This window comes from Mesocricetus auratus, unplaced genomic scaffold, assembly GCF_017639785.1.
Source record: "Mesocricetus auratus isolate SY011 unplaced genomic scaffold, BCM_Maur_2.0 Super-Scaffold_100013, whole genome shotgun sequence".
Taxonomy (NCBI): Eukaryota; Metazoa; Chordata; class Mammalia; order Rodentia; family Cricetidae; genus Mesocricetus; species Mesocricetus auratus.
In genome coordinates, this window is record NW_024429196.1 from 53,667,785 (window position 1) to 53,694,550 (window position 26,766).

The following is a 26,766-nucleotide window of genomic DNA, read 5'->3' on the forward strand; positions in this document are numbered from 1 at the left end:
TAGGGGAGAAGGTAGAGTCTATTTACAAATCTCTTGGAGTTGGATCCCAACTCTACTTTGGGGAGCCCAGTGTGGAGCTGGGAATTAAACCCACGGAGTGGTCGCCCGAGCTGGGCATTGTCTAGGCCTGCGGGAGACCTGAGCAGGTGACCGATGGCCCTGTCCTCTTGGTTGAGCGACCCAAGATGGGACCCGAGAGGGCTGGCCGGTTCTCGGTATGTCTGTTTCGTCTGTTTGGACTAGGGGTGGCGAATGGAGACCCGCGGCCGACCTCCGGCTTTCCAGCTTGGCCCCTTCGGGCGCCCGTGCATTTCGGAGTGGCGTCTAGCCCCGACGCCGGCCTCCAGGACGCCGCTCGGGGCCGGGAAGGCTCCTGAGCTAATGAGCTGTAATTACCCGCTGCGGCGGCCGGCTTCTGTTTGCGTTCGCAGCGGCTTCCTCCTCCCCCGCGCGCCCCCGCCCCGCCGCCGCCGCCCTCCGGTTCCCGCTCGCGTCCCCGTGGCCTCTTCCCGAAAGAAGTAGTCTGTGGGGCAAATGGAGACCCCCGACGCCCCCCTCCCCCAGTTTGGGTTGGGTGGGTTCATCACAGTGGGGTTGGGTGCCCTGAAGACTGCGCCGAAGGAAGGTCGGGGGCTGGAGAGTGGGGACCGGGGTCGCCGTGGCGGGAGCAGTGGCCTCGAGGGCCTCGGTGTCCCGCGCTCCCTTCCTCGCCCCGCGGCTGCGGCTGGCCCGAGGCCTCGCCGCTCCTCCTCGCTCGCCTCCTTTGTTTTGGAGACACACGTGGGTTTAGGAGCCCAGACCCGGTGTAAAGGTCACAGGCACTTCACTGCTGACGGGTGACAAGGTGTCCCGCAGCCTCGGCAGGCACACCGAGACCAGTTACGTTGACCAGCCAGCCACTGCGGGCCGCAACGACCTGCCCCAGGCGGCCTTGCCCGCACGCTGCGACCTAGTGCCGAGTGTGACAGGGACACGAATTATTTGAGCCACAAACGCCTGGGGCCGCAGGAGGGTGAGCCGGGTTCTAAGAGCCCGAGATCCTCGCATCTCCTTCGCTTAGGCCTTGTGGTCCTGAGGACGCCTAGGCCACAACTAGCCGGGTCCAGGCCCAGGCGAACAAGGGAAACCGGGCTGTCCCTGAGCTCTGTCGCCCTTGTAGATGTATAGGGGTGCAGCGCGGGAAAGAATGTCTGGCTCCTAGAAGTGGTAGTTCTGTGGGTGCCCCTTGGTTTTCCTTTTCTGGTCTAGGCAGCTGGAGGAGCAACTCCTGGGATGTTTCCATACTGTCTGGGGGAGAGCTTCCTCTTCTGTTTGGAGGTTTGAAAGATTAAGAATGGAAGATGTGCATGTCTAGGAAGGCGTTTGTGTTGTACACACATTGTTAATGCAAGAGTTGCCTCTGCAGTAGTTCTGAGTCATGTGCTAATTGAAGAAGAGAGCTATTCGTGACTTTTTAAGATGCTTGTATAATGTTTTCTATTGTCTATACACTTGCTTTCCGACCTTCATACCTGGTTTAAGAGAAAGAAACTGTCATTTCTGCCATTCTTTTTTTTCTTTTTGACTTGGAATGACTTATTCCGTAGTGGCTTGTATGGTTGGTTTGCAGTTTTTCAATAAAGTCTTGTAAGAAAAACTACATGATAGTTAACAGATAACCAGCACATTTGGAAATTAGCCTACTGGTGACATGCAGAACGCAGGTGATGAGTCCGATCATTTTGCAAATTGTCTCTGCAGAAATCGTTAGGACAGTGTTTTGTCCCAAAAGGAGAAGCAGAGCACATTTATTTTCTTAGCAATTCATACGCAAATGCCAGCGTGGTATGTGCCATGTAAAATCTTGCATTTGGCGTCCTACATGTGGTAGGAACACGTGCTGTTTTCCAGGATAGTGTACTTAGCAGGCCCTTTTCAACAGGGTGCTCGCAAACAACCATGTATTTTACAATTTATCATTCCACACAGTTTGTGTCATTAATAATAGATGCTAGCAGAGTAATAAGGCTCGGTTGTGCTGGTCCTCTGTGAGCTCTGGGCTGCTTTCTGCCCCAGAGTGTCTTATAGCCCTTTTGGGCTTCCTTAACTTTGAAAGGTGAAGAACACAGCACATACCCCCCCCCCTCCCACCCTGGTTACTGGGATTCTCTGTCTTGAAGGTAGAGGGCCATTTGTTTTGTTCAAAGTGGTATAGAACCCTGAGGCCCCAAACTCTGATTGTTCAGGCCACCTGGCCAGGCAGCCCTGGAAGGCCAAGAGGCGACTTTACTTACCAGGCCATGTCCTGTGAGGCTGTCAGCCGCATCCTAGAAAGAGTGGTTGGAGTAACAGGTTCCCTCTTTGCCCTTCCCTACATCTTGAGAAAAGTCTTTGAGTCCCTTCTCTGGAAGCCTATCATGGCATACTGAGTGGTGTTTTGGGTCTTCATTTCTGACTCCTGTCTACTCATCTCATGACTGGTTCATGAAGCCATTAGCTTTTCCCACCAGTGAATAAACAAATATGCTGTTAGGGGTAAGATTGATGATAGCTAAGTAATAAAGCTGGCTAGGCAGAGCAGACGATGATGGTGAGGCCAGCCAGAGAGAGTGGGGCTTGGGGAGGAAGGGACCAAGGGACATGCCAGAGGCCTCATTGCACTGCCTGAGGACCAGGGGCAGAGAAGAGGGTTCCAGAAGCTCAAGGCCCTGGGCAAATGAAATCTGATACATTCAGATAGTGGACACTTGGCAGGAAGGGAAACCCACAGAAATTTGCCAGAGGGACCAGTTGCCAGCTTCAAGAAATTCTATTGCCTGCCCCGAATTTTCCTATCTGAGTTGATAATATGGTGCAAAGCCCCCCTCCCCCCTCACCGGCAGTTTTCCTTGCTATGTAGGCTCTGCAATCACAGCTGAAACTTCTCTGGGCTGAATTCCCCACCCCTTTATTTCAACGCCTTATTTTCTAAACACCACTTGATTCTGTGTGTTTATGTCACCATCCTTTTGTCTCCCTGTCAGTTTATCCCATCCTTCCTCTTGCCCCACAGAAAATCCTCGGGTCCCCAAAGGGCACTCCCAGCCTGTACCATCTCTGGTGGCCCCATTGCTTACCCTCCACTAAGACTTCTGGGGCGGGTAGGCTGCATATGACCCTTGTTAGTGTCCAGGTATAGGATAGAGTTGGAGCCAGAGGAGAGCCAGATGGGCAGGTGCTGCATCCAAGTCAGGTTGAGAAAGAAACAATACCCAATTAAATGACTTCCAGTTCCAAAACCCATCCAAGGTTCTCAACGTGATTAGGGGTGGAAAATTGAGCAAAATGTACCATGTCCATCTTATTGGAAACCAAAATAAGGCACAGAGAGCTCAACTTCAGACCTTTATTGCCTCCTCTTCCATCTTACCTTGCTTCCAAAGAAACTCTGTTTTATATTAGTTTTTTGTTGTTTACTTGATTTTTTCCTTCACTGGTTTTAAATTTGTAGCATATTGAGCGTATTATAGGCAATGCAGTAGGATCTGGAATTTCCTTCCACGTACATGAGGGCTGGAGCTGCCCCTAAGAGGGGAGGTCTGCCTGCAGTGACTTAAGATTGGGTCTGGCATTGTTTCCAGCTCAGAGTCCCTGGTCCTGGGTTTGAGAGTGACTCTGAAAGTCATTGGGGCCCTTCTTCAGTTTCTGTGCTCTCAGGATAGCCTCTTCCTGTCTTCTCTCAGAGAGCATCTTTTTGCTCTACACAGACTGCCAAAGGGCCCCCTGTCTGCAGACGCTCTTGGGCTAGTCTTTGCAACTTCTTCCAGCTGCCCCTGTAGGGGTCTCCTGAGAAGAGGACTGTGGGCAAGCCGGCCCTTAGCCCTTAAGTGAACATGTGAACAGAGACAGCTTCATCTGTGTGAGCGGGCACCGAAGAGCAATTTGTGAGCTCAAGACCAGCAGTGGTGAATGGTCAGGGCTAGGAAGTGGAGGTCTGGCGTTTCACCCTAAAGAAGCATAAAAGACTTCGGGAGGGTCTTGGTTTCGGGGAATTTGAGTTTGTTTAGAGGGCTTTGGGAATGGTTTAAAGGAGAGGAGAGAGAAGCCTTCCCATTTTCTACCCTAGGGTAAATGCAGGAAAACCAACACGTTTAGCGCCTGTAACTCTCAAGGCCTCCGAATTTCCCATCATTATCAAAAAAAATCCGGGTCGTTGCTCCCCTGCTGTGCGCGGATCCTTAATGGCTGCAGGCCTGTAAGCCGGCAGGGATAGGGTACAGGTTTCAGCGTGGCGACCGCATTCTTTAAAAATCTGCTGCTAGAGATGAAAACTGACCTCTGAGTTGGGCAAAATCAGCGCTGCAAGCTGCTCAGATGGAGCCTTGGCAAGACGGCCGGGGAGGCCTGTGCGAGCCGCAGTTCCCAAAGTTAAGCTCAGTCCCGCCTGAAGTTCTCCAGCAGCCTGTTCTGTGCCTGGGAGATTTTCCGGACTTCCAGAAGCCACGGGGCGGCAGTGCCCAGGAACCAGAGGTTTCCCTGGCGGCCTTCAAAGAGGAGTTCATCAGACTACCTAGGAAGGACACTAGTAATAGCGAGAGGAGCACGGCAGCCACGGGCAGCTTCTTTTTCAAGTGTCCTTCAAGTGTCCTGAAGACAGCCTTGGGGAGAAGCACGTCTTGCAAAGGGCAGGATGGGTGCTAGATTTTCTGAGAAACTAGGTTGGACATTGAAAGCCTCAGACCCCAAGGGGCTCTCTCCACAGCCTCCTTGACCCACTCACGCTCAGCTCAGCATCCAGACTATTTGGGAGGTGCAGGAAAGTGATTTACAGCAATGTATTTGGTGACAGTGGGAGAATGTGGCATTTCCTGTATTTGTCCATTGGTTCCAGGGTAGGCCCTGCCCGCCCTGAACACGGTCGGTCGGTCGGTCGGTCACTACCCTGCCGCGGGTCTCTGGTCCCGACACCAGGGAAAGGGCCTCCCCCATCTCTGGGGCATCCATGCTCAGCAAGCAATGCTGCCAGGAGGGACGGAGGCGGGGGATAAAGTGGCACAACAGGAAAGCCAGAAGGCCCTTCCCAGTCAGCTTCCTCGCCATAAAAAGCCAGACTCCAGTAGAGGTCCTGACCCCTTCCAAATATACATTCCCTTGCCCATGGTCGGCCACCGCAGGACGACCTCGGGCTGTGCTGCTTCCTCTCCGGCCAGCCTGGACCCAGCGGCTCCCTTGGAGCAGTGTGGTTGGTGGAGCCTCGGTTTTCATTTGACTTCCCAAGCATCCCAGCTTTTTTGTGCCTTCGACCCAGGGCTGCGATTCTCCCGGTGTCTAGGACAGGGCATTTTTTTTTTTTTTTAAGCAGTCAGGGCTCTTTCTTTTGAAGGACAGAGATTCCTCACTGCCCCTGTTGGGTTTAGGGCTGTGGCGTTAGAGGTGGGTGGTGGGTGAGGTTGGATAGGTGCATCCCCTGGAATCTTTGATTGGATGATCCAGTGTTACATTCCCCCACCCCCTTCAAGGTCACAGCTAGGAAAGCAGGAGAATCAGAACCTCCGTGAGCTGAGGTGATCAGTAGAGGATAAGCCTTTGGCATCAGCAGGTCGCATTTCTTCACCAGCAAACAGATGGGTGTACACTCTAGCAGGCACCCAGGAATTCAGAGGCCAGAGGGGCAGCTGAGACTCTGCACTGACTGGCAGCCTGTGACCCCTTGACCCTGAAAGATGGGCAGGGACCTGGGATTAGGCTGCAGGGCAAAAAAGAGGTCAGGTCCAGAGATCAGGTTGTTTGCCAGGACAGACCCTTTGGTAGAGGACAGTAAAGGACTCGAGGGAGGGGGAAGTGGGTGGGACCTTGGAAAGCTCCCGGGTCTCTGGGAGAGAGTGCACTCTGAATACTTTTGGGGGGAGGACCCTGTAGGGTGGGGTGGTGAGGAAGGGCACACCACCACCCTTTATGGACAGCCAAAGGCTTCAGGCCCAGGGGCCATAGCCAGGCACACTCTCTGAATGCTTACTCCTGTGTATCCTAGATGAGCATTGGGAGGCCTAGGGGATCATGGGACCTCAAGGCCTAGTCTCCAGTGCTCTCAGAAGACACTGGACCATGGGAAGGCAGGGTGTGTAGGCGACCTAGCTTCCAGAACGGCAGTGTGTCTCAGATGCTATTGTTACTTGTGGAGTGTTTAGTGCTCTCTATGAGGTACTTTTGGAGAGATACAAATGTCATATTGGGACATGCTGATCTCTTGTAAGACAAGCACACAGGAACACACAATCTTTGTGTAAAACCTGGGTGGAAGCTCTCTCCACCCATGCTGCCTGCTGAGTATTTAAGGGTGCAGCAAAGATCCCGGAAGACATGAAAGAAGTTGAACTAATTGGAGTACAACTAAATAGACTGTCCGGTTTTAATCACAAATATGAAGACGGTGGCTGAATGCTTTCTTTCCTTTTGTGGTAGAACCAAAGTCATTTTTAATGATATGCTTAAGGTCTTTTATTTATTTAGTGCTGTTATGTATAAATCCGCAGTCTATGTACTAGACAAGTGTTCCACACTGAGATATATCCCCAGTACTCACGGAATTATTTTAAAATGAAAGTTTACAGTGTTGCTTTCAGCTTCTAGTTTGAACAGCACAGGGAAGATGGCATTTGTGTGTAGCCCGTCACCTGACTGGCTGACTGACTGACTGAGTGACTGACTGACAGGCCTCTGCGGGGTTCTGAGGCTGGCTTTGGTGAAGGTGATTAAAGGCAATGAAAAGAAGCCCACAGCAATTGTGCTGGATGTGCCCCTCGCCTCACATACCTTCCCTTCATTTAGGGTTCCTTCTGGTTCTTCTCCTATGGGCACATAGCTTTCCCAACCTTCCCTTCAGATTGGCAGTCCCAACTCTGCCTGCTCCCTATGCAGTTGTAGAAGCTGGCAGGCCGAGCTCACTGTTTCAGAATGAAACACAAAGGCAGCAGACATAGCATAGGCAGGTCTGAAGGGTACTAACCCAGTGGTGCCCTAGGACCCAAGCACTTGACCATTCTCTGAAAAACAAATGTGGATTTGCCTCTGGCATGACTGAGAATACTAATAATTTAACTCTTAGTTTTTACAACAGTGTCAAGCTTGGAGAGGTGTTATACTATCGAAAATACCCAATGCTTGCAGAGCAGGGGGAAGGAGGGGAGAAGTGTGGACACACAAAAATTATTGAAATTAAGGTAAGATAGAAGAAACCCTTTAATGAGGTCTTGAAGATGGCTACATGGAATCCTGTCAGCTAATAGTTACATTCTGAAGTGCAACTGCTGCTTTTCTTCTTTTAAACATACACACAATCAAAAATCCAAAGGTGCCCCCCAACAGTGATTGAGAGGGCATAACTAGTGACAAGGCTGTCATTAAAAAGACATGTCAGCGATCCATGCTTGTGCCCATTTAGCTCTCCTGGAGTCATACAAAGCCCCTGCCCAGGGCCTCCTGGTCTGCCCTAAGGCACTCACTATGGCTTTGGGCTGGAAATCCACCAAACATTGAATGAAACCCCGCAGGCCTGCAGGCCTCTGGGGTGGCTCTTCCTGGGTGTTGAATGAGAGACTTACCTGGTCAGAGGAAGGCTTGAGCATCAAGGTCAAGGCCAAGGAGCATGTGATTAGCTGTGAGACTTGAGAGTATGTGTGATGGGACAATAGACTTCTGAGTATGTTTGCAAAAGTTTGTGTGTGATAGCGTATGAGTTGGTATGTTCCTGAGTGAATGTGTATATGTGAATGAATGTGTGTTTTAGGTTGCGGGTGACAGTGCATGCCCATGTGTGAAGATACATGTATGTATGCCCCTCCCCAGCATTCCCAGTCCTACAAGCCCCACCTCCCAGAGACCATCTGCTTCCAATTAGCAGCTTCCCATTTGGGAATAGAAACAGCAAGCTCTTCTTGGGGTGGCTTCTGAGAACCGGGTGGGCCAGCCTGGCTGTCTTAGTTATGCTCCATGGGGGCCGAGGCTGCCCCAGCCAGCATGTTCTCACAGCATAGAGAGCTCCACAAAGAGCCCTCTCTGACCAGCCCTGGAGCCCTAGTCCTCCCCCAGATCATAAACCTGCCTGTGAAGACATTCGGAAATAGTTCACCCTCAGTCTCATGCATGTGCAAAGATTGGAATGCCATTCGCTGGTTTTATTTTATTTTGCTTGGAAGGGGAGTGAGGGGGAGAAGAGTCCTGACCTAATTTGTTCTAAGCCAAAATACTATTTCATGCAAGAGTGTATACCTGCAAACAAATCCTTGCTTGCCCTCTGGGGGTGTTCACCTGGAGCAGCACAGTACACAGTGGCTCAGGGATGCAGGCCTGTGGCCAGAATTCTAGCATCTAAATGATAAACTCAGTGAAGCTGCATCCTGGGTTCTGAGTCTTTTTATCATAACTTCTAATTCATATTGATGTAGTTGAAGCATCCGCATACTATCTGGTCTATATTAGGCACTGGATTGAATTACATGAGTCAAAATTCAGTTTAAAAAGTGACCTAGTACCAGTGAGAAGAGGTTGGAAATAAATATTGTGTGAAAGACCATAGAAGAGGCTTAGGTTAGGGCACAGTCCAGGTCTGGGCTTAGATCTGGGTAGCCCAGGGGCTTTCACATGTATGCTCCAACAATATTTACTTACCACCAAGTTTCTTCTTTTAACCCCTGTTTCATGAGTCTCTTTTTCCTGAGAGGGTGAGAGCTCAGTAGTTCTAATTAAAATCAGCAGAGACCAGGAGAGCTGTGAATGCTTCAATTCAGCAGGGATAGGTGTGTCCAAGGCAGAGGCTTAGCCAGGTGCTCTGCAGAGGGCAGCTCAGGCTAGGGGTCTTCTTAACAGAGCTTTTCCTAAAGGAACCAAGAATATTTCATCCCCAGCTGTAGATTTTGTTTTTGTTTGGGGCCATAAACTGCCTGCTGTATAACCTGGGGAAAACATACTCAAGTGACTCTGTTAGTGCTGGTTCATAGAAAGATCATTTAATTAGAAAAGAGAAAAACAATCTCAAGACTCCAAAATTTAAGTTGTCTAGTGACATAATTTCAAGTAAAATGAGTATGTGATTTTCAACTTCTTGATTTCCCAATATCATTCGAAGGAGCCTTTGACAAAAGCAAAGTGGCCTTAGCTCTGGAGTGTCCCGTCCTGGTGCCTACAAACCCATGGCCCAGCTCTTAGCTGTGGGGATGACACAGGAGGTCAAGGGTCGATGGTCTCCGGAGTGGCTGGACTCTGGCTGGCTGGCTCTGCACCACAGTCCATGCCTGGCGAATTTTTGCCGAGACGCTCAGGCATTGGGGTTGGTCCTCATGAGCTCCACGTCGGCTTGCACCATCTCCCTCACCAGCTCCTGCACCAAGATCCAGGGTGGGTGGTGAGGGCGGTATTTCTGCCACCCTCTCTGGCAATACCTCCTCCCAGGGCCTGAAAGGCCTCCAGCCTGACCACAGCATGCCAGCAAGGGCTCACAGATAACAGCTGTGAGAACTTGCACTGGAGATACAACTTACGTCAAAGGCAACGCGGGGCTTCCAGTTCAGTTTCTGCTGTGCCTTGGAGCAGTCTCCCTGCAGGAAGTCCTGCGGAGAGAGGGAAGAGGAGGTGTGCTTGCTGGGTGCAGCCCTGTCCCAATCTGTCTCAGCAGGTACGTACAGTCCGGTTCAAACTAGGACCTTGCGAGTAAGCCATCCCCAACTCCGGCCCAACCCCCTCGCTCTACCTCCTCCTAGTGTGACGCTGATGGTTTTTCTTTTTCTTTTTTTAAGATATTAAGCTGTCAGGAAAGCTACTGGGAAAAGTGTTTCGAATTACTGCACTTCTCGGGAAAGGTCAGGGGTAAATCATGCCTGAACGTCCAAGACACGAACTTCGCTGCAGAATGGCCATCCCAGGTCCTCGACTAGCATGACTCCGACCCATCTGTAGGGTTCAGTTCCTAGAACCCATCCACCCTCCTCCAGGTCCAACCTTAGTTCTGCTGCCTTTGCCCTGTCCCTGGCCAAGTCTGCATCCTGGATTCGGAGTCAGCGGAAACCCCGCCTCCCCTGGTCTCCGGCTTTTGGGGCAGCCCTGGCGGCAGGCGGTTGCAGGCGGCCAGGCATGCAGGCCAGCGAGGGAGCTCTGGGCTTGCAGTCACCTCTGCTCGGCTCTGGCTTTGCTAAGGTGAACAATTCTCTGCAAGCTAGCAGCTCCCCCACCAGCTCCTAAACTGAAACTTCCATCTCCTGGTCACAGTAGAGGGTGTGTTAGATTCTACTCTTCTCTTTCTTCGTTAGAAAATGGGGTTGCTTTCTTGACTCATGGTACAGACACACGAACCTCAGTTTCAGACTCTGTGCATCTGAGACCGTGCTCCTGGTCAGCCCAGGCTCTCTCCCTAGCTCTTGTCACCTCCAGCTGCACCTTCGCAGTTGACTTGCAGAGGGGACCACTGGCCACTATCTCAGCCCAGGGCTGGGCCTTACATAACGCTGAGGCCAAGCCTCTCGATCTGCTTGATCACTTCTGACTTTATGGGGAGGGAAACACATATGTACTAGAGCTTCTCGGATAATCAGGCAAGAGGAGTTCACTTTCATTTATTTAGGAGGCTCTCTTGGAAGGAAGAAGACTGGCAACAAACAAGAAACAGTAAAGATGAAAATCCTGTCTTCACCCTCGCACAGTTCTTTATGGCAGGTCTCAAGACTAAATGGGGATTTCAAGAAGAGTTTAAAAGGAATAAAGGGAGGAAAGGAGGGAGGAAAGGGAAAACACAGAAAAAGCCAGTTAGGTATGTCCATAGGAGTGCATCCAACGGTGCACATGCTGTGATGCAAATAACCAGGGGCTGGGAAGGCAGGAGGGACAAAAGGGGATCTTTATGGCTATAAGTGCTCCATCAAGACGCTCTCTTTTAGCTGTGCACTGTTGGACAAGCGGAGCAGCTGCTCTGAGTGACAGCCACAGAAAACCAAGCTGTAGTTAAAAGGCCTCTCGAAGTTGGCAGGCCACACCACTTTGTTGTGGATTTCAGATGGGTAGGGCAGAATGTAGGGTACAGGCTATTTGTACTTCCCACACCAGGTGTTCACCTGGATTCCATTTTCCTGCCTAGTCTTCCCTCTAGCAGAGGACATTCAGGGACTCTCATTCTCAATCATCCACCATTGCTTTTTAGGCTTGAATAAATCAAATTCCCAAAGGCTTTGCATTTCACAATATGCTGAAGTACCCACTTCCTCCCCAGAGTGTTAACCAAAGTGAAGCAAGTTATTTCTGCTGGCCTAAAAGCCCATTTCCAGACTCCCCAGGAAAGGTAGGACACAAGAATTAGTAATTAGCATTCTTAGCACAGTGCTACCTGGAGCTACCAGTGTAAGTGGAAAAACAAACCAAGTAATTTATTTCTCTTTACTCTCCCTAAATAAACTTATATATACTTTTACAATGCTTCTCTTTTAGTGTAAAAGCCACACAAAGATATTCTTTCTTTTTCCCCAGAGGAAGCTGTGTAACTTGGAGGCATGAAACAATGTCTGCCTGCCCCTCAGTCCTACAGCAGCTTCAGGAGAACACGGTGACTGCTGAATCACATTCCACTGGCTGTAAATCAACCAGCACAGCGTGGATGCAATTCATGGCTGTGAACATACAGTTAAAAAAAAGCCCTAAAACTCAGTTTGGTTTCAAATGATCTCAGTAGGCTTGGGAAAGGGAGCTTTGTATTGTAATTATGTTTCCTGTATTTTTCTACAAGTAGCTCATAATATAAAAACAACCAGGCAACTACAATTAAGGAAAAAGAAAAATGGTTTTCAAAAGCTTAGCAACAGACACTACTAAATACACTGTGAAAGTATTTCATTGAAACCAGAGACAGGCCCAGCTAAACTTCCCAATTTAGTTTTGAGCCCTCTCTTAGGCTGCAGCCTCGGAGCTTCCTCAGCCTTCTGCCAAAGCTCCCTGAGAGCTAATTAGATGGAGAGGCCTTGGGAAGGGAGAACATGTGGTCCTATCAGGACAGAACAGTCGCTCTTCTTGCCAGTTGCCACTGAGTCAACACGAGGGCTACTCAAAATGTTTCTGTCCCATCGGCTTTTTCTTCCATTAGGCAATGCTTTGCCATGGAGCTCTCCCTTGCTCCACCAACCCAGTGTACTTTGTACTTCACTGTCCTAATGGAAATGCCTTACTAAACAGGGGGTGTGGTGCACGCCTTTAATCCCAGCAGTCAATAGGCAGAGGCAGGCAGATCTTTGAGTTCAAGACCAGCCTGGTCTATAAAGTGAGTTCTAGTTCCAGGTCAGTTAGGGCTACAAAGGGAAACCCTGTCTCACAAAATAAATACATAAATAATAAATAAATAAATCTTATTTTCTACCATGGGATCTGGCCAGTGGTTTGTTCCATTTGTAAGATTCCTGGCTCAGGCACACTTCAGGGGTGGCATGACAAGGCCTGAGTGTGAAGGCACACAGTGCTGGACCAGAGGGCAGACAGGAAATGCTCCTCTAAACATCATTTCCTGTGACCCACAGAGAAGTCAGGGTTGCGAGCTGGACTCCTACAGGGAAGCCAGGAGTTGCTGTGCTCACACAGGGGTGTGGGAAGAAAGGCCATGATATGTACTCCTTTTATATTTAAGTCTTTTAAGACATTTGAACTTCCACAAAATCCCAGCAGCTCCTAATGACAAGTGAAAGAAATGAGTTTATATACACTGCTCTACATTCTGAATTATTTGGTTCTTTATAGGTTTACAGCCAGCATATGCCAACAGAGGCAAAACTGGAATTAAAGTGATGATTTTATGTTGATTTTCTATAGAATTTTGAGAAAGAGCTTCATAAAATGGGTGGTCTGGAGTTTTTCTGAGAAAAAAAAACAGGCAACAAACTCTAAGAAAAATTTAAAGCATTTTAATGTGAATATGACATTTCCTAAATCTGGCTTCTGGTATCTTTCCATTTTCACTGCTATTCCTTAGGTGAACTATACAGTTTCAGTATGTAATTTATTATTGTCAAATTCAATTAGGCTTACCTAAGCATTTTACAGCAGCTAAACAGCATGAGGAACAGGGAAACCTGCAGACAAGCTCTCTCCCACAGACCCCAGCTCGATTGCCCCTCGGAGTGTGTCCTGCAGCTGGAGCACCCAGACATGGTAGCTTTCATGGCAATGCAGATGCAAGCATCAGCCTGAGAAAAGGGCATGGTTTGTTGCAACAAAATCTCGGCTTTCCTGGCTCTCTGTCTTGTTATAGTGGATAGATAAAGCTCCAGACCAAGTCCCGGGGAAGTCATTAGGCCAGTTCCTGAGCCCACAGCAGTTAACACAATCCAGAAAAGGAGGGTTCACCCTGCCATTATTGTCTCCTCTAATTAGAGGCCACTTTTGTGAAGATCTCTGGGCTCCCTGTGCATTGCTGTCAAGATAACAAGACACCTTTCAGCCATACAGGTTACTTTTCCTCCCCTAATGTGATTTTGATTGTTCTTAGACAAATTAAGTCCCTTCAGTACACTAAACTGGATCATGCAGGATAACGCCAATCTCACACCCTCATTCTTTTTCTTCCTTTTCTCTAAGTTTGATTTGGGGGAAATTATAACATTTAGATTGAATTACAAGTTGGATTGGGTTTCCTCAGCAGGTTTGTGGTAAGGTTGGTGGGCGAGAGACTTTAAGAAATAAGAGCTCTTGGCGGGATGCTGTTGAATTTCTAATGTACATATTGAAAGAAACTGATTTTTGAGTGCCATAGACAAGAAGGTACAAAGACAGGGATGTGACTAAGGAAAACCTAGCCCGATGGAAACCTTGGCTAAGCATCTTCAGGAATTTAAGACATGGAGCTGCGAGTGGCACAAAAATACTCATTTTCCCCTCCTGCTTTTCTTAGCAAAGCGAAATTGAAGACCGGCTTAGGTTCCAAGGGAATAGAAGAATGCCAATGAGTTAGGTCCTTGATCTGACTTTATGCTAATGGAGTGAGGAGGCAAGCTTCCCTCCTAGGATAAAGCTGCTCTTGGGAAACAGAACTGCTGAAAACAAAACAAAACAACAGAACTTCAGGGAAGTCTTTGAAGTTGCACTGCACATCCCAATCAAGATTCTAGACAGGCAGGGAGGGGAGCACAGAGGAAGGGGGAGAAAGAAGCCTGAAGAGCCCCCCTCCACTCCCCCAGCCTGCAATGCTCTTTTCAACGACCTGTGTAGTTTTAGCTCTCATATGCTGGAATTTACCCATGGCTTAATCCTACCCAGGGACAGAGCTAACCTCAGAGCATTTCCCTCTTCCCCTGGACTGCTTTAGAATAGCAAAGATTGAAGTCGAAGCCAGGCCTCTCCTTTAATGACAAGGGTGATAAGAGACAATGAGAAAAGAGCAGGTTGTCTCAGTCTGTTCAGGAAGTGGGCTCAGGGGACTGTCCATCCAGCAGGGCTGACAGAGTGCCCCAGAGCTAAACTGATGCGGTACTTGGCCAGCATCACAAAGCACCATTCCAGAGTGCAGCACAGCATGGGACATAAAGCAGAGGGGCAGGTCTGCAAAAGCTGTCTATTTTCTGCACAAAGAACACTATAGGCCCATTGGCTATGGGCAGTCCCACATGGCCTTAGACTAAAATCACTGCTTGGAGCTCAACACTTCCGCTGTGTACTCCACTGGTGGGCTCATTCAAGAACCTGTTAGTCATGCTGCCTGTTCTTCTGGATGGTGTCTCCTCTTACAGGATCTTTAAGATCCTGTGGTTCCTTTACTGATCCCATTTTTCTGTGAGAGACTATGCAGCATCTACTAAGAGGTACCAAACAAAGGAAAGAAACATCCATTTACAATTGGGCCTCACACACCTATGAAAGAGGTTAACACTGTCTAGAACTTTCTGGAAAGTAAATAAGGATGTGTCTTCTTCCTAATGTGTCTATATATCAATATAACATGATATACATACATTTTTCCATTATACTTTAAAAATATAGTTAGCATAAGTAGAGAAATACAGTTAGGCAAAAAAAAAAAAGGTTCTACAAATTACACAGAACATATTTATAGCTGGTTCTCCAAATCTGTAGACTTCACATGTACAGAATTAAATAAGCATCGATTAAAAATAACAGAGAAATAGACACCGGTATTGAAGATGTGCAGATGCCATGTTTGTCATTGTTGCCTAGTGATCAAAACCCCTGCTGACAGTGTCCACACTGTGTTAGGCATTAAGTTTCTTAGGGTGATTCACTGAGTGTAGGAAGACATGCATAGGTCTGCAAATCATCTTACATAGGGTCTTAGGTATCTGAAGTTTTTGGTGTCAGAGGGGGATCCTGGAACGAATTCTCTGACGATGCTGAGGGATGACTGTATTGTGGGGGAGAAGTATAGGCTCTCCGATTATTAATTTCCCTCTAGAGTTTTAATGAGATTTGAGAAAGTTCTCTCAGGCCAACAAGTGTGAAACATGGGTAGATATGCATTCTCCCTGTGGACTGGATCATACACATCACAGCATTCATCCTAACCAACCTGTAGCATCTCCCTTAGCAGTGTGGCATTCTCCACTACTGCCCATCTGTCTATTACCCATCACCCATCTGCTACAGAGCTTTCACTGGGGCACAGAAAGGGAACCAACCCAGGAACACTTCTACCAATCTGTATGACCTTATGGAACCCAGGCTTAGTCCATTCCAATAGACCCACTCTGAATGAACAAGCAAAGGAAATCATTTGTAAGGAGCAATGCCCAGTAGCATGGGCAAGTTACATGCTTACAGGCAAAGGTCTAACAGGCTACAGGTAAGACTCTGAGGAGGTCAGCTTGCAACATTTAAATTTATGGCCCCTTTGTACCTGTTCTTTGTCTACAGTTTTAGTCATGGAATTAACCTGTTAACAGGGGGTTTTGAAGCCTAGTGCTTATAGTAGCATGAACACAGGGAAAGTGAATTGAATGACTTACTATAACTGGAGCCCTCTGGTCCTAATTCCTTCACTAAAGTTCATCCTAACCAGCTGATGGGGGTGGTGGTGGTGACTCACACTTATAATGTAAGGGCCACTTAATGACAGGGAGATAAGATTGTTAGTGACCTCAGCATTCCAGGCTTCAAAGTCAACACCATCTTCTTAGAAAATTACTGGCTACTGTTAATAACTGGATCTGGGGTGTAAAGATTTGCCCATGCTAGTAGGAGGTGGCATAAACCCCGAGGAAAGGAGATAAAGTACCTTTAAGTGGACCGATTAGGGGCTGTTGTGACATAATTGGCAAGTGGCGTTCTGGACATAAGATGCAGGCTGCATTTCTTTTTGCCACTTAGCACTTTCTGCCCTCAAAGCACTTTGCACAGTTCAGATAATTAAACTTGAAGACAGCTACACTCAAGATGCAACTCAGGAGATTTTATATCTGCTTCAGAGGCCTCTTTCTAGAGATGAAAGTTCTCTACAAAGTGTCTTAGAGCTAAAAGCCCAACTCTGTTATCCAGCTTATCTTGAACCTGCACCCTCTTATCCAGGAAGACAACTGAAGTCATGGGGCATCCCGGATTGCACAAGACAATTTTCCTTAAACTTGCTTCCTTCTTGTTTGTTAGTCAATCTATTATTTTAGAGAAAATCCCTACCCTCATTCTGAACTCACACGGAAAGGAACACTGTAACTACTACAAATGTCCTTACAAGACTCTGCATTTGGCTGCTTCCTGGAGGAGCTTCTTGAGGAAAAACTCAAACAACTACGTGGCGTTTGTGAGTTTCTTGAAGGGTACAGAGGAAAGATAAGCATTAATACAGATCCTTAGGTTTTCCACAGTTTGACTTCTTTAGTTGTGTTCCCACCACCAAGGCTAAGAAAGATTCAACAGGCTGTGGGGATCTATACTGCATGGCTACCCGCTACTCTTCCTTCATTTTTCCATGAGAAGAACAGAATCCCGTGTCTATCTGAGGAGGTATTTCAGCCAGATGTCATGAAGCCATCTAGTGGCAGAGGCTTGGACTAGAAAGCAGCATTTCTGATTCTTAGTCTAGCAGTCACAGTGTTCAAAGGACCAAGCCCTCCAAGGATGTGAGAGGCAAAAAGATTTCTAAAAAAATGTCAGCATATGATGATGTCAGTACATGCCAATGGTGGAGAGAGGTTGACACAGAAATGCAGCCACTTGTGTAACTCAATGAATATGTTGTTATAGAACAAACTCAGTCATGGTGATACAATAAGAGTAGTGACCATAGGGAGGGTACTGACTAGCAAGATGCTAGGGTTAGAGACCTGGGGGGGGGGTGTTAAATGAATGTCCCCTAGGCAACAGGAGCATGTTACAGGAGCTCATGCTTTTGTCAGAACCAATCCAACTGCAGTCAACATCTGCTCATTTCACCTACATTTTATCTTAAATTTTTGCGGGGCGGGGATTTTCAAAACTATGACACTGACTTCTAGCTGTTCATACTGACTTATGGAAGAATTGATTTTTCTCTCTATACTAAGCTCTTATGCAGGACCCTCTGCCTCTTACAGTCAGCTACTCTTTGATGTTTGGGTATGAAACCTAACTACTCTGTAGGGACCAGGCCTTGGCTACTGCCATGAAGACTCAGCATGATACCCAGATGACTCTGGAGGGCTGAGGACCTGGCTGCTGAGCTCAGACACCCCCTGGAGTGTGCATTAGCAAGCTGCTCTTCTTCTGGCCAAATGAGGACAGCAAGAGCCTCTGAGGGCTAACTGAGATATCATCTCCTTTCATTTCCTGTCTGGCTAGTGGAAAACAGGAGCCCTGACTGCCCCTAGGTAGCTAAGGAGTCTTCTCTCTGACCAGCTTCTAAGGGTGGGACACATTACAGGAACCTATTTTCCTTTAGAGTTTTCACCATACGCTGCATGCATTTGTGTGAGTATATGTGTATCTTTGAAAGGTCAGAGAACTTGCCATCTTAGCACTGATAAACAGGGATTCTGGACTTTGCTCTGGGTCCTGGAGAGTTTAAGCACTACAGGTTTTCAGAGACATCTGTGTATTCTGCCCTAGATCAGAGGAGTCAAAGACAGGAAAGGAGACCAGTTAAGATGACCGGGCCACAGTGGTGAAAGAGGGGTTCCTAGATGACAATGGTGGTAGAGTGTGGTCATGGAAAGAAAACTGGGGAAGTAGAACACAGAAAGACATATGGATTGATGGGATGCAGATGAAGAAACAAGGATCCTGGATCCTGGTTTAAATGAGAACCTTCCCATTCTCTCAAAGGCATTTATGAATTTATAATGTTACAAGACATTCCATTATAGCTCACTAGTTTTATGAGTAGCTCTGCTCCAAGGCAACTTCTTATTTCCAACATTATAGAACAGGGGCTCTCTAAAGGTTATTTTTGTTAAGCTTCTGATAACCCTTTCTGTCATACTCTCTGGGAGGTACTTTCTGCTCATGACTTGATATGATGCCAAAGCCCTGAGACTACTTATCACCCAGAAAGCAACTCTGCTTTCATGAATCCTGGCTACTCATGTGAAAGGAATACTGACCTTCTTCTGTGACCTGAGCTGGTGGACAAGTCCGGAAAGGGTTAAGTCAAGCTGTGTCTACTGTGCTCTACCAACACGTCCTACTTTTATTCTCCACTTGCAGCTAGAGGAAGTCCGAGAGGTGGCCTTTCACATGACATCATAAAAGCCTGATTTATCGCCAGCCACCAAACATCTAGAAAATCATAACATCCTTTCAGGAAAACGCAGTGGAAAATAATCAGGCTGGCTTTGATGAAAGCTTTGGTGGGGACTCCAAGTGTGACACCCTGCACAGTCGCCCTTGGCAGGTGCTTTGTTTGCCCTCAGTGCTGGCCTTGCTGACAAGGCCGAGGGTCTGATCTAAATGACGGCCTGTGATGGAGTGCGGCTTCCTGTCCACAGACCAAATAAGTTGGGATCATAGTCTGCCAGCTTGACGAAAACAGCACTTCAGTGTATGTGAATATGCTTTGGAAAGGACAGCTCAGTCCAGATGTGAGAAATTATTGACTATGAGAGCATTAAAAAAATCATGCCTTGTTACCTAATTCACTGCCATCTCTGAGGAGCATGGCTGCCACACACCTGTATTGTACCAATGATCTGTTCTCTGTCTTTACTGATTGATTTAATGAGTTAGGGTTATTATTTTTTGCTGTGTTGGGGATGATCTGAAAACCTCTTGCACACTACTCAAGAGTTCCACTGTGGAGGTACTAATCTCTGTGCCTGTCTTTAGGACACAACTCTCCAACTAGACCTTTTAATTTCAAGACACTTTACCCACAGAATATTTCCAGAGCAGTGTGCCACTGCAACATGTTCCTAATGACAAAGGGGGCTAAGAGATGATGCAACAGATATCTCTCCCTGCAAAATGTTAGAGAACATAAAGGGACAAACGAGTTCCTCATAGTACAAGCTATGCATTCAAGGAAGGGCCACCTCCATAGTGATTCTTTTGCTTAGTCAAAACCACCAAACAGGAGCCTCTTGTCTGTGATGTACATGATGTGCTCTGCAAATAAACCAAGGAAGGAAGATCAGAGTAGCTTGAGAGCCATGCATGGTTCTCAAACTCTGACCACATCCATTTTCCAGAGGCCCACTGATGGAAAACGTTGGCCTGTCTGCACAGAGCAAGGTAAGCTATGGGAGTCTTGGGATCTTGAGTTTTGGGAAGGACAGCTGTTGTAATGATTTATCCAAGGCTGAAAGGGCTAGTTTGGAATTGAAGGTGCCAAGTCACCGAGTGCTGTACACAAAGACCATGCCCAGATTTAAGGACTCAGAAGGGGACATCTCTCTGGCCACCCTAAACATTCCTCAAAGGCTGCTATTGGTGTGGCTCCTTAGGAGGGATGAGCTCCCTGTGGTTGTGGTGCTGAGCCCGAGCCTGACACACCAGCCACATCAATCAGGGGCACACAGAGGCCTCATTATACCTTTGCAAGTTTTTTCTCTTCTTTTCTTTTTTTTAACTGCTCTATCAGGCCTATAGTGGGCCTGCCCAGATCATACAACCTTCCTAGGACCACATGAGGAAGGATAATGTCCCTCAGCTGCATGCTCTTGGCCTGCTTCTCCTGCATACCCTGCTCTCAGAGCCTGCTCCAACACATGTGGCTGGTGTTGATCCCCATCCACTACTGTCAGTTGAAACACCATAGTGGTGGCTGCAGTGGCCATGTGACAGGCCTCATTTTCTTCCATTTGGCTGTACTGGCTAGTGCCCAGCACTGAGACTGAGTCAAACAGGGTGACAGGGAAGTCAGGTAACTTAGAACATTGTAAGCTGAGGGTGGTGGTTCAGGATGGGTTCTTGCTTGGTTTTGTAGTAAGGAAATCAGGGACTGCTTAGAGTCAATACTGATTTATTGGGATTCTCTTTGGATCTATCTATCCAACACATTGAATACTCCATGTTGTTTATCCCTACTAAGAGTCTTACATGAAGGTAAAGAAACACAGGCCCAGAAAATTAGATAACTTGCTCATCTTGACTTGTAATGGGGCCTAGACTCAAATCCCTGAACACAAGGGTTGGGCCTGCTAGCCTATATTATGTCTCTCAGGAATCTTCTCTTTTAGTTGGCCAGTATACAGAGTCAAGTGTTCAACCTCTATATAGAAGTTGTGAGTGAGGACAAATTATGTACCCTGGAAAAGAACTTACTAAAGACCCAGCTAGAGCTACTGTGATATATACCTATAACCCCAGAACTTAGAAGACAGGGATAGGAAAATCATGAGTTTTAGGTTAAATGGGACATGTAGAGAATTATAAACAAGTGTGGGCTATGCAAAAGACCCTGTTTCAAAAAAGCAAGGTCTGAGGATATAGCTCAGTGACAGAAAACTTGCCTAGGAAGTACAAGGCTGAGTACAAGACAAACATAAAGTAAATATGTTTTTACTCCACAGAGGTTCAGAAAAACTATGGCTGCTAGTAAACCACTTGTATCAATTAGAACAGGCCACTTATGGAGACAGGAATGATCTTGAACTTTGTATATAAAAACAAACAAAGACCAAGTCATTTTCCTATAGAAGATTATTTCTCTGCCTAGCAGTCCCTGGTGCTCTGAGGTTAAGATGATCCCAGTGGACTTTCTCCAGTAGAACTAGATTCTTCAAGGAACTGCTTGCTTTCTAGGACTACAAAGAATAGTAAGAATGGCTTGGCATGAGAACTTTAAGGGCTTTGGAAATGCTTGGGATCTGACTCTATCATAACACTCTTTTCTTTGAAAATACTTCAACACAGAACTAAAGCAAATGGCCTAGATCTTATTTATCCATTACCATGACCATTCCCAACAGAAATAAATTGGTCCTGAGGATGCAGACTTCTACAGTTTTCAGGGTCTATAGTATGAAGAAGACTGCATTGTCAGGGTCTGTGCACCTACGCAACAAGGGAGTGAGTCTGCAGAATGCAAGATAGCTGAAGGCTTCAGCAAAAGCGACTTGATATTTCAGCTTGGCTACTGAGAATTCAGATTCAGAAATAAAGCATTGCCTTAAATTATCACTACCCTATAGTGATAGCAACAGTTACCACAAAGGACCTCCCACTCTATTTTTCTCATTGAATCCTAGCAACATTCGCACATTCATTTATTCATCCATCGTTTATGAGCCAGTGGCCATAGATATGTGAGTTCAAGGAGCTCAGAGTCAATGATGGTGACTAATAAGCAGATGGTAATAAGTTACAAGTGTCATGCTCTGGACAAGGGGAAGAGCAGGGTGGTAGAGCCTGAATGACTCTGGCATGCAGGGCAGGGTGGCAACTTGAAGAGGGTACATGAGGAGTAAGGAAATGGATACTGCAGTGGGCAATAACAGTACCCTCTGTTCAGCAGGCTACTTACTGAAGCATGTATTAAAATAAACAATGGGATAACATGTCAAGAACTCCCTCCAGGAGTACTAGCTCAGGATGGACCTTGTTGCCAGATCTTTCTAAGCGGAGTTCCAGTTCTTTCTAGTATTTTCTGGATGACCTGACTCTCAATGGGCCTATAATACAATATCTACTATTGAAAAAGAAATCAGATAACACAAATGGCTGATGTGAACAGATACTCAAATATCAGCTACTGTATGCATATATCTCTTTACCAGAGCCAAGAAAATCGAAGTAACTTCCTTGGAAGGACACTCAGGCCTTAAAATCTGCTTTGTGATATTGGCTACACATATCTGCTCATGTAAGCTCTGCAATTCTAGCAAGATGCAGCCCTTATGTATATTTGTATATAGAGAATTCTTCCAAGCTGGAATCCTCTTCTTCCTGCTCATATTTTAACATCATAAAAGCCTGCTGAATTTGGGGTCAAAGAGACTTCGGTTGAAATTCTAGATTCATACTTCACTGTAGATTTAGCTCATTTGTTCTACCACCCGTTTCATGGCATAGATGTTGATTTGCTGAGCACTTGCCACAGTGTGAGGCCACAAACCCAGCCCCCCAGCCCCCCACGTCTCTAGTTCTAGCGTAAGCTGTCTCCCATGCCTATATCTCTCTAAGTCTCGCCTCTTTCCCTGCTGTATACCCCACAGAAGAAGCCAAGCCAGACAGGGCCATGCCCTTAGGCAACTAGGTAGACAGTATAATTCTTATGAGCTGTAGGGTGGGCTGTCTCAGGGTGTGGTCTATCTACTTTGAATACATTTTGGCATCCCCAAGGCACTGGTCTACTTACCCAGCAGGTAGCTAATGCTCCTTATAGTGTCATTCCACAAGCAAAGAGAAACTAGGTAGGACTAGGTACTGTAAGGAAAATTAAATAATGGTGGTTAGGAATGCTGAGGAAGCAGTCTGGGCTGATGGAACAGCAGAACTACAGCGGAAGGACTTGCACCCAGGGAGGAAGCCCCTGGGGCTGGGCCTAGGGCTGGGACTGATAATCAGAAGCCTTGAATTTCAGAGTGCTGGAACTCTGATGAGGAAGCTGTTATGGGAGATGGTGACTCCGGCTGAGGTAGTGATTTATGGCTTTGCCAAGACAGATTTGTGAGTTGGGTGTGGTGTTCTATACCTGCTACCCCAACTCTAAAGAGGCAGAGGCAGGAAGATGGAAGCCAGCCTCGTCCATACAGCAAGTTCTGGGCCAGTGACTTTGTCTCAGAAAAAGATAAATAAAAACACTGGAGGAGAGGATGGTTCCGTAGGAAAAGTGCTTGAAGCACAAGCTTGAGGATGGGAGTTCAGACCCTAGACACAGCTGAATAGGCTGTTACAGTTAGTGAGCTCCAGGTTTGGTGAGAGACTCTCAAAAAATGAAGTGGAAAGCAACTTCTGGTCTACGTATACACAGGCAAGGGTGAGTGTACCCACATGTACATGTGCCCACACATGCACCAAATAAATCAAGACAAAAACAAAACAACCTCCCCAAAAACCTCAAACAAACTTTCTCCCCAAAAGACAAATTTCTTTCTTTAGACACCACCATATTCTACCTGTACATTGGGGGCCAATGTGAAACTCATTTTAGGAGGCCCTGGGCCCTAGAGAGTATTCTGTCTATAAGGAGTTCCAATCCTGGAAGAACTGAGGAATCACAGGGCTCACCCAATTCTCATTCATTTCTATGTATCCCATAATTCCTTAGGGACATAAGTTCTCACGTTCCTCTGTGACACTCATTCCATGCCACCACTTTAGCAAAGGAAAATGGAGGGATATGCTCAAGTAACTGATGGAATGCAAAGAGTGCCACAAGAGGCCACACCCAGGTCACAGATAGAGCAGGTCTTTCAAGAAAAAGATTTACCTTTTGTTATAGGAAGGAAACACCTCTCAGAAAGTCAGGGTGGTGTCCAGCACAGCAAGGACCTGGTGGACCCTAGCAGTGGCAGAACCTGAAGGGCCACTTTGATCCTTACCAGGTGACTCAACTTCCCAATGGGCAAAGATTGAGATTCTAAATTGGCACAGAAGGTGACTGTCAGAACGGGCTGTTACCCTTCCAGGTAGGTCAGCAACCCTGAGCATCACATCTCACAGCTAATCACCGACGGCTTGTTTCTCTTGGACAGTTTTCCTCTGTCTCCTAGCTCCCCCTCTGCATTTTAAGTTTTAATTAATTAATTCTTATTGCAATTTTTATTTTTAAGTTCCATAAACTTTATTATACAAAACTTTTCAGATAAATAAAACATACTCTGACTGTATAATAGTTTGCTGAGTTATACAGACTTTGAGTCTGGTTAGTTTGGTGTGTGTTTTTTTAAATTTAACATGAATTATTTATGTTTTATTTAAATCAGAATCCAAAGTATTAAGTTTCATTATGGTATCGTTCTTTTCTCCTGAGACAAGGTTTCATTATATGTAGCCCTGGCCTAAAACCTGCTATGTAGACTAGGCTGGTCTCAAACTCACAGAGATCTATCTACCTGCCTGCATCTCCCAAGTCCTGAGACTAAAGGCAGGCATTAGAATGCCCAGCTCCTCTCATTATGGCATTTTAACCCAAAATTTGTTTTTGTTGATTCTCCTCTTCCCCTCTTTCCCTTACTTCTCTGCATCCCCTTATATCCTTCTACCCAATACTCTTTTTGATTTCAAGTCCCATGAAACCCTTCTTCAGCATCTTTTTCCTTCTCATGGTCCCTTTTTAGTTTCATAGCCTATACAGAACATATCCCAGAAAAAGGCATCACAGCCAATAAAAGTTGCTAGAAAAACTGGATATATACCAGCAGAGGAATGAAATTAGATTCATGTCTCTCACCCTGCACCCTGTCAATTCAAACAATTAACAATTTTAACTTAAAATCTGAAATATTGTCAAATGTGGTGACACACTCCTTTAACCTCAAGACTGTGAGGTAGAGGCAACGGCATCTCTGTGAGTTTATCGCCAGCATGCTCTATATAGTGACTTCCAGGCTAGCTAGAGATATATGTTAAGACTCTTTCTCAAAGAGCAAAACAAACAAACAAAAAAACAAACCAAACACCAAAAACTGGTATTTCTTGAGGAAAACAGAAAATATGATACAGGAAAGAAGAAGATTCCAAACAGAAGGTCAGTAGCATAGAATACAGGTTTAAAAATAGCCAAGCAGACAAACTTATCAGCACAGCCTAGAGAATGGGAGAAACACAAGCTAAATGCCAGTTGGGGATTAAAATCTACACTATGTAAAGAAGCATAAAAACTAGACACCAAAAACCCAAAACTGCTAATCAACAAAAAGGCTAATGAAATGGACAGTTATCCAAAGAAGAAAAGCAAATGGCCAATACATATTTTGCAAAATGCTCAACATCTTTAGCTGTCAATAAAGCACAAGTTAAAGTACTTTGAGTTTTCATTCAGCCATAACTGTTATCATTAAAAAACAAATGGCTTGGTGGTGGTGGCACATGCCTTTAATCCTAGCACTTGGGAGGCTAAAAACAGGTGAATCTCTGAGTTCGAGGGCAGTCTGACTACACAGAGAAACTGTGCCTCAAAAAAGAATATGACAGGTGTCTAACAAACAAACAAACAAAAATTCTGGTGAGTAGTGGAGAAAGAGCAATCTTTATTTACCTCTAGGGGACGTGTAAACTAGTACAGTCATTTTAGAAACCAGCATGATGTTTCTCAAAAAATTAGAGATAGAACTACCATTTGACCCAGCTCTTCCCTTTAATTTTGAGGGACTCAGTTTAAAGGGGAAGCATGACACAGTGGCCAGTCTGCTCACTTTTGTGCGTTCTTGGCGGCTCTGCCACATTTGGGTCCACTTTCATGCAAGGGAAGTAGGAATGCAGTACGCTCTTCCCCTCACACAATGGGAACATACAGGGATGCTCCCTTTCTTAGCTCTTCATGGGGGTGGCCCTGGCTTTTCTGTTCCCTACACAGTCCCTCTCTTTTGTATGTCTCCTCTCTGCTTGGGAATCACACCTCAGACATTAGTGTCTTTAAGAGTACCCCAAACTGGACAGTGGTGGCACACATCTTTAATGCCAGCACTTGAGAGACAGAGACAGGCAGATCTATGTGAGTTCGAAGCCAGCCTGGTCTACAAAGCTACACAGAGAAACCCTGTCTTGAAAAAACAAAAAAAGAGTACCCCAAAGCTATTGGTTCTATGAAAGTCTTTCTGGTCCACTTGAAAATTTCAGATTTGTTGGAGAGAAAATATATTCACTCTTATAATCCCTTCCCTGTAGTTATGGTCATCCTGCTTTCTGCCTTCTGCTGGAGAATGAATTCTCATGGGGGCCATGACCCACAGTTATAACGGGAGCACCAGGGAGGCCCAATAGCTGCTGGCAGTGTGGGCTGAGTGAACCATGGTTTCTGAGGTCCTCAGGAAGAGCATCCTTAGGTGATCTGCTTTCTCAGGGCAGGATAGTACCTTACTCAGCTTTGAGCCTACTTTGGGGTACACATATGTATTGTAGAGAAAACATAACCCTTTTTGAAATGGAATCCAGGGTTGGACAGATGGCTCAGAAGTTGAGAGCACCGGCTCTTCTTTCAGAGTACCTGGGGTTCAATTCCCAGCACCCATCTAGTGGGTCCTGAAGGATCTGATACCCTATTCCGGCCTATTTGGGTACCAGGCATGTACATTTTGTTTTGTTTTGTTTTTTTGAATCAGGGTTTCTCTGTGTAGCTTTGTAGACCAGGCTGGCCTCAAACTCACAGAGAGCCTCCTGCCTCTGGCTCCCAAGTGCTGGGATTAAAGGCGTGCACCACCACCGCCCGGCTCAGGCATGCACATTGTGCACAGACACAAAACATTAAGATAAAATAAAATTTAA

At 46.5% G+C, this 26,766-nt stretch overlaps 1 protein-coding gene across 1 annotated transcript in view; it reads right to left on the reverse strand.

The window, feature by feature from the left end:
- Positions 1-8,941: 8,941 nt before the first annotated feature.
- The window catches only part of Gmds (GDP-mannose 4,6-dehydratase), a 516,914-nt gene continuing 499,089 nt past the window's right edge, over positions 8,942-26,766 (reverse strand). Inside the window, exons 10-11 of the mRNA XM_040755777.1 lie at positions 9,495-9,563; positions 8,942-9,334 (exon numbers count right to left, since the gene is read on the reverse strand). Coding sequence (XP_040611711.1) covers positions 9,272-9,334; positions 9,495-9,563 — 132 coding nt within the window. The 3' untranslated portion in view covers positions 8,942-9,271. The remainder of the gene's footprint in view (positions 9,335-9,494; positions 9,564-26,766) is intronic.